This window comes from Amblyomma maculatum, chromosome 7 (assembly GCF_055883805.1).
Source record: "Amblyomma maculatum isolate TAMU_Amacu chromosome 7, ASM5588380v1, whole genome shotgun sequence".
Taxonomy (NCBI): Eukaryota; Metazoa; Arthropoda; class Arachnida; order Ixodida; family Ixodidae; genus Amblyomma; species Amblyomma maculatum.
The window spans coordinates 71317960-71326564 of record NC_139350.1 but is presented as its reverse complement, the minus strand read 5'-3'; the positions used below and the strand labels follow the sequence as shown (position 1 = coordinate 71326564).

General features: G+C 43.7%; 1 protein-coding gene across 1 annotated transcript in view; it reads right to left on the bottom strand.

Annotated features, from left to right (window-relative positions):
- Positions 1-806: 806 nt before the first annotated feature.
- LOC146183603 (RYamide receptor-like) overlaps positions 807-8605 on the bottom strand; it is a 379120-nt gene continuing 371321 nt past the window's right edge. The window contains exons 4-5 of the mRNA XM_084608382.1: positions 5517-5738; positions 807-1235 (exon numbers count right to left, since the gene is read on the bottom strand). Of these exons, the coding sequence (XP_084464508.1) occupies positions 960-1235; positions 5517-5738 (498 nt within the window). The 3' untranslated portion in view covers positions 807-959. The remainder of the gene's footprint in view (positions 1236-5516; positions 5739-8605) is intronic.

The following is an 8605-nucleotide window of genomic DNA, read 5'->3' as shown; positions in this document are numbered from 1 at the left end:
TGCCACCTGCAATCGTACCTGCGATCCTCTTTCCAGAAATGAGATCGCATTTTTGATGTCATGATGAATGCTTCCATTACGCTTTTGAAATAGTGGCAAAAGAGAGAAAGCGGTTTGAATCAACTGCCGCGTCGTACCTTTGCATGTGCCACTGAGTGTGCGCTCAGCACTTGGCGCTCTCTTGAGATATTTTTAGAGCCTAGGCATGTTATGCAGGGCTGTCATTCAGGAAAAAGTCATCTAGCGCCCAGCAGCGGACGCAGAATAGTTTACTAAGCTGAGAAGACAGCGAGCACCCCACCAATAGGCAACACTAAGCCAAGAGATCCATCAGGGGCATTGACGCAATACACCGCCACACCATCGTACCCGGTGGTGCAACGATTGCAGTTTGACAAAGAAGCCTAACCTTCATGGAACAAAGCTCACTCGGTCTGTAGACTCCCGAAGTCATCACCACATTCCGAAATCTGTGGTAATTTGTGTCTGCCACTTAGACGCAGCCATACCCCAGAAAGCAACCGCGTAGATCTAATCAACAGATTCAGCAGATAACGTGAAGAAGCCTATTGGTGTCGCGTTGTTGGGGAACACCTAAAATGTCAAATAAATTTATGTCTGCACGAACACGACACATTTGAGATTTTGTTGCAAAGCGGCATGAAGTTTGGAGTCACTGCTAAGTGCCGCAAATGACAAAAACGCATGATCAAGAATGCAGAAGGAAACACGCAAATGTAGATTTTTGAAAGGAAGGAACAGAAACCTAGCATATCTTATTCCTCATTTTTTTTAAGTTTGTACGATAAAGCTTTTGCTGTGGAGTGTCGGTTGTCATCGCCTCGGGAGGAGGGCGGAAGGTGATGGGGATCGGCTTTACAGCACGACAGCGTACCGCTGGTTTGAGGAGCAGCCTAACCAGGACAAGCATGCACATTGTTCCTGCCACCAGCTTCTCTTTACTCGTAGACGGGAAGGCGCACAGTGGTGGCTTCCCCGGCTACACAATCTCCTAGTGTCTTCAGTGCCACGACAGAAGTCGGAGAATGTGAGTAGAAACCGTTGCATCGCTGATGGTGCTGGTGGTGGTGGCTTGAGGTGGTACTGGACAGCATCATGGTGCTGCTCGGAAGAGAGCCGCCGCCTCCGTAAGAGCTCCGTTTGCCAAGAGATCGAGCACCGGCACGCATGGCCAACAGTGGACAGCAGCCCATCACCAGCTGTCGAAGGTCCACCTGGGAAACAAACACGAAACATAATATCATTTAACTGTTATTTACGCGAGTCTAAGCTTGGAAAGACTAATCTAAACCCATGTCATTTGGCTTGAAGAATAAATATTTGTGTCTCTGACTGCAGAATGAGGGACAGCTCTGCCAGAGTCGACTGTATGTGACAGTTTGTAGTTTCCGTGCAGAAGCTGGCGCAATGTGGACAGCGACAAACAAAATTGCCTGATTATTTCCGCTATTGTCTAACAGTACTCCGTCTATTCAAATTTAGTCAATGTGAAACTATGCATCCTCATGCTTAGTAGTTATCTCTTACTCCTTCATGTCTGCTGCAAACACACAGTCCATAATTTCATCCGGTATTCAACTTCTCTCGCCCATTGTACACTGTGTTCTTCTTCGATGCGTGGTGTCAAACCCTTTACATCTACTTTCCGGGATTCACATGTACCGATCAAGCAGGTTGCCTTGAAATAATACTTTCATAAGCTTTCTTTGCACTCAAAACACTGCAGAATCATTTTGAAACTGTCTCTATCAAATCTCATTAAATATCGCGCTGCTTTCGAAAATGAAAGTCAGGCAGCATAGCCAGCGCTCGTAGAGGGACTGCAGTAACATTGTTGCGTTCGTGTAAAATATTATTCGTTACAAATTCAGTCACTAGCACGTGATCGTTTGATCCACCTTGATTAAGCGATAGGTTTACACTAAAGCTTCAGTACCACCTGCTGAGAAGAAGATGGAAGAATATTTCACCGAACCATTTAACGGTGGGAATTTTACGCTCCGATCCTGTTGTCAGATGAATTGGTGCCGGTTTCCTTAAATGAAATTGTGCAGATGGGGGCCCAGCCAACAAAAAAAGGCAAATAACTGTTAAAGTGGGCCACCTTGTCTACACACACTTAACATAGAATGTGTGATGTAACTTTAATCAAAGCATTTAAACATGATGGCTTTAGTTTTTATATTGGAAATTAAGTCACGTTTTTGACTTCGCTACGATCCACCTTTGAGTATTTACACGATATTTCAAAAGGACAGATAAGAAACTTAGTTTTTACGGTTAAAAACTTTTTTTCCGCTCGATTTACCTAGATATCCCCCTAGCTCTTCCGCGTTGGTGCAGTCGTTAAGGCGCTGGACTGATGTGCCCATGGATACATGGGATCTGCTGTGTGATGCCAGGTCAAGTAAAAATACCTCAGCTGGTCAAAACTTCCGGAGCCCTCCAAGACGACATCTCTCATAGCCTGATTGGTTTTGGACATTAAAACCCATAAACCAAACCAAACCGAATAAATCTGACTGGGAACTCTCCCCTTAATAGTATTCGTGCTCGCACCTCGCCGAAAGTCGTTGCCAATTCATAACATTAATTGGCCCTGCGCTCATCAGTGTAGAGCACGCTGTATACAGAAAATGATCTTCTGGACGATGCTAACTGCAGCGCCAATCAAAGATAAAACGTTTCTGTGGTTTTCAACATGAATCTCTAGCAAGTAAAGTGGCTTGTTGGGCGAGTTTGTTTAACATTATTTTAAAACAGCGCTGGAACACGGACAGCTAGATCTATGCAATGTGTGTTTGTCCCTTTTAATCTGTCCATGTTTCAGCGCTGCCTCAAAATAGTCTAATAAGTAATTGCTCTTAACCTGCACTCGGTGCTTCGTGCATATTCACTGATTGTGGTACGTGAAACTCTATGCACTTAAGGATTTCGGCCCACTACGAATAGAAATCACAGTTCTTTAATCATTTTTTTTTCATTCAGAGCACTGCACAGTGCGGTAAAACCACTCATAGCGCGAAATATACCTAACAAGGGGAGTTTACAGTCGTATCGGGAATCGAAACTAGTTACGTATCAATGTTTGAAATAATGAGCAGTAGCTATCGCTGAAACAGTAGCTCGAAATGAAAGCCGTATGTTCGCATGCTCAATGAGCAAAAACGGCAAAAGAAGTACTATAAAAAAAAATGTGTTCCAGTTAACTGGATTAGTCGCGAAAAAAAAAAAGCTGCTAAAGGACGCCATTTAATTCTCGATAATATCCATGCTCTACTACTTAGTGCTATATTACTGGTAAATTACATCACAAAGTAGGTGTTATGCATCTAAACTTGATGAAGTCTGTAAAGACATAAAACAAAAATTAAAAATAATTAGATCTGAAAAACTCATCGCAAGAACCAACTACTACGGATCTGCCCTCATCCGGTGATGAATTGCTCCAGCGCTTCTTAGATGAAGCCACAGCAAGTACTATGATTTGGGGAACTATCCTACCGGACAAGTTAAGCAGTCTTTTCTGTTTATATGTTTCTTTTATATTTATCCAAAGTAGGCTGCAGGGCATTCAAAAATAAAAAATAATCATTGAGGCTAGTACGCTGCCCGCCCCAGTCACATAAAGTTAATAACTGATACCACTGCTGGGCCATTTTCTGACTTCCTGAATTTAATTTTTAAACGGGGGTACTCCCCACAATATTACAAGAAGGTGACATTATATTCATGCATAACAAAAGGAAGGGGACTTCTGCTCCTAACTATCGCCCCTTTTTATATATCATTCTCTATCAAAATTGTTGAAAAGTGTATGTAATAATCTAACAATGTACTTACGAAACATTCGAATTTACACGCCTCACCCGTTTAGCTTCTGTTAGCTGTTACCTACACAACTTATTCTGGTTTATTTTACTGTCGACGTTAAGAGCGCTATTAAAATTAGAAGTCGGACAGATGCAGCTTGCCCTATTGAAGGCAGTTTGTCAAATTGTTCAAAATAAATTTTTAGCTGAGCGTTAAGAAATATGTAGTGAGGGCCAGTTTTTAAACCTAATTTCATGTATGTTATCTCACTGATATCCAGCTGTTTTATGCATCCCATGCACAGCCTCGCGGATATATAACACCTCTTGATCAGCTACTGCACGACTCTGCTGCATGGCTGCTGTGTCTGAAGGGGACGCGAAAACATTGCTAGGACAAAGGCATGGCCACATTTCTTGCTGCTGAAGGTAGCGTCATCTGGTAGGCTTTTCTTATTAATGCAGAGCAATTCCTGTCAGTAATCCGCTATGTTTTAGTGACAAGCTGTGACTACTTGCAAATTTACGATAAACCGTCTAGAGTGTCTAAGAATTTGTTTACTATCTTTTCTTTACAAAACCTTATTGTAGATAATCCTAGCCATCGGCGCATGGAGTAAAGTATGGTAAGTGATTACTCTTTCTCGTGCGTACAAATCAAGCCATATATTTACAATGTAGAGACGTACGGTGTTCACGCAAATTTCGCGGTTGATAAAAAATGTATCCTTATTCTGCGCGTGAACCCGCGACCATCACCTGAGCGGGACCAACAGAGGTAGCCCAAACGTCTGAAAGATAGCATGGCACTTGGACAGCAAACTGCTTATTGTTGGTGAAACACGCAGAATGTGGAATACAAAACAAGTCTATCGAACTCGGCGAAGCATTCGCACATACATCATGGGACGTGCAACCCACGAAGCAGAACAGCCATGGACACGATGCTCTCGTCACCGGCATGACCGATGGGTTTGGTCACTGATGTTTCTTGATTTCCGCGCTGCTATATACATACCAAAGGCAGAAATTTTAAAGCCACATTTTTGAAAGATTGCGAGGTTTTTATTTGTTAGCTTTTATTTCTTCTTGCTTTTTGCTGTGGAGCTGCAATTATCTACAGCTCTGAACTTTTTTCGCCTTCGTTTTTCATCCAAGCCACCACGGCGGCCGAGTATTAAAAGGCCAATAATGCTGGAGGAGATCGCCAATCAATTTCATATACAGGCTAATCCTATACAACAAAGTTTCTCAAATGGGGGTCAGAGGTCCCCAAGCGCTGTTATTCATAATTTCCTTTTGCTTCAAGCACTAAGACGTTTTCCCGTCCTCATTGCGCAATAAAAATGCAATAAAAGTTTCTAAACCAAACCTGTTTAATTATTTAGGCTCCTAACTTGAATAAATATTTTAAAATGTGGGCCTGTTTTTTGAATGACCATTGTACTTGGAAGAACCGGCTGCGGCAGCGTTATCTCAATATTAGTTCTCGACATTTTCTTTCGGACAAGAAAGTTGGTTTTTGTGAGCATGCCGTTTTTGTGATTAGGAGCTAGTATTGTATCGATAAAGGCCAATATCAGTTCCTCCTCGGTGTGCCTTTAATGTTTGATGTCCCGAACACATTTTTCACTTTCGCAACTATAATGTGGTGGCAAGCGCCGGTCGCGTGCGTGAACTTACTCTAAAGTTGTCGCTCATGAAGCAGTAGATGATGGGATTCACGAAGCTGTTGGCCATGGAGAACCAGTGGCAGGAGAAGAAGGCCGCGATGTACAGGTACTCCTGTTCGGCTGTCTCCGGCAACATAGCTTCACGGTCGAAATACAGGACCAGGTTCATCAGGTGAATCGGGAGCCAGCATACGGCGAACATCAGCACCACAGTGGCCAGCATCTTCACAACCTGTTTTACAAAGTGGTGACAGACGAAGGGAAACATGTCAAAGAGCAGAACGCGCCGCTTCGTAACTGCGATGACGTTTAGTATTCTTGCTTATGAGAACTTCCTTGTACTCAATTGCACCTTCCTATATAACATTGGTCTTTGATGAGCGGAATATTCCACCTTCTGGCATCGCTTACTAGTTAAGGGCTGTCTGATCTACCTCTCTCTTATTGTAGCCATCTTATGAAGCCATTGTATGAGCACTTGACATTTTAGTAATAACAGTGCACATAACTTCTGCGCTTTCTGTTTTGCGCTGAAATTCTCATTGATGGCAAAACCATCATTAAGTCCATTGAGCGAAATTCTATCGGCGAGCGTTGTTGCTGAAGTTAAGACCTAGATGCAGCACACAAAGCGCGGCAGCAAATCTAAGTAACATGAGGCATGCGGACGACTGAGGCGTTTCGTCAAGTTCCAGCGCGCTCAGGAGAGGTTGTAATAAAGTTAGGGGCGGGACTCAAGGAATGAAGTAGTGAAATACACATTGGCCCAGTTTCGATCCTGGTGTCCCCCCGTCCCTTGCGCTGTTTCATCCCCATGCATAACAAACTAGCCCCTGTGGAGTACATCCCTTCAATGCGAAGGTTGCTGCAGCGTGCATCACATACAGATGGCACACCGCAGCAAGAGAGTGTCACCGCAAGGCATGAAGATGAGACCAAAACGGGTATACTGTCGCGTCTTTCGCCGTTATGGAAGACGAAGCATTCACCAGCTGCACGCAGCCGTCGTCGCAAGTACGCAGACGCGTGTGTGGGATGCAAAAGGAACAATGCAGTTCGGCGTGTGAAGATAGTAGCGCTCGAAAAAGTATTGCTTTCGCACTGGAAAGTTTTGGCAAGCGATAGATAGCAAGACAGACGAACTGGACAACACACACTGTTAAGTGCATTCCCATTCCTACACATAGGCAGTCTTAAATGTTTCAACCGTGTTGCTTTTATTGAACCCACAATGGTGCAGCTCTAAAGGCTCAGATTTCGAGCTCATTTTTACAGAAGGCACAAGCCTTGTAACTATATGATAAAGGTTTTCAGTCATTCAGTGCTCTGGGGAAGCATTCACTCTCTTACAAGTGCGTGAGAGTAGTAACCAAAGGCTTAGCAGGTATTTTTGGTTGCATGCTTTCTTCTTGCCATTCCTCATGGTAATATGGTCGATTGGCCAATATTAAATTTTCTCATTGTTTTGCTTGTGGTTGCCATTGTGCTGTCTTGTAGGTAAACCGTATAGCTTACAAGAGGAACTTTAGCTAGGATGCAGCTACTCCTTTAATTTTCATGCCTTACAAGGTTATAGAGCAGACTTCCATCAGAATGCCGCGATTGACTCTCAACATTGGGGAGCCAACTTTCCTATCTGAAGTTTTGATTCTAATAGCCAAGAGGTGGGTGCAAAGAAAGTCGCAAAAGGGATAAATATATGTATATTACTGTAAAATTTAACTGCAACTTGCCCTCGTCGCATATAGCTTAGGTAAAATATCAAGGGATTGAAAGCAGTGAGACATGAATAAAAAGCAACTCTGCAATTTGGTTGCGGTTGTTCCCGTTATTCGCAGCCAAACCTTTGTCTGGCGTCAGCGATGAGTCCCTATGCATGGCTGGCTTTTACGTTATGCCGGTGCTGAAAAAAAAATGTTATCTGCACGGCGCGCATTTTAAACGCATCGCACCTTTGTCACCTCAAAAAGGGTGTCTCTCTAACACATTGGCGATATAAGCAAACTCTATGTTCTGAAACGTGACACTACAACGAAATTGCGGGTCCTTCCTCGTAAAGGAACGAGAACTATTCGGGAGAGCTATATAACAAGGCGCCATAAAAGCAGACATGCATTGTATTGCCAAAAAGGGGCTGAAAAAACTTCAGGTTAGCTTGCAGGTTTAGGATGAAAAGGCAGGAGGGTAATCTTTACGAGTACAATAACATGGTAGTCAAATCCTTTTAGGTGAAAATACAAGACAACAGAACATTCTTTTTTTACATTCTGGCTTCAAGAGACGGGGGTAAACTATAGACCCACGCTTACTTTAAAAGCCCCGAAAAAAAAACTGAAAGCTTTTCTGTATTCAATAATAACGTGAAGGAAAGCATGTCACCAATGCGAGAAATAACTAAATAGGAAAACTCTAAACTTTGGACATTTTTAAGCCCGAGAAAAATAACAGAAAGGCAGGGCCAAGCCGAGGCTTGGACACTTTACAGCTCGCGACATTCCAGATGCAGCTTCAGCGCAATGCAACCAGAACTGTCAAACTTTGGTTCGGATTCGCGTCGCCTGCTCATGAACTCACCACCAAACAAGTCTAGGGTAACAACAGGACATTGGAATATCTCTGGCTCCATCTTCTGTTATATATCTTTGCAATCGTCTACTTTTAACGCCCACCAGACCATGCCCTTTTTCGGGCATGCTCGCCTTTTTTGCCCTGCCCTTGCAACCAGCAGAAGCGCTACCTTGGAAGTAGGACTGCGATTTAAGCCATCTCCTGAGCAGTGCACAGAACAGGCTTGCCAGATCAAGATTCGGCAAGCGGCGAAGTGCACCGCCAGTAGCGCACAGGCTTCCTTCCTGCCGCGAAACCTTCGCTCTGGGATGCTAATACGCCTAGCGAGATCGATTTTTTGTGCATTTCGTTTTATTTCAGCTTGATGCCGCGACCTCTCGTTGCAGGCGCCTTAGCAGAATTTTGAAGCAGTGACGACTCCTTTGCTTACGATCATTCCCTGTCAGATCACCGGACCTGTCTGCAGTCTTCTTACGACCACTGGTTTTCGCGCATTGTTTCCAAGCCAGTCTAAGTCAATAGCGACGTGCA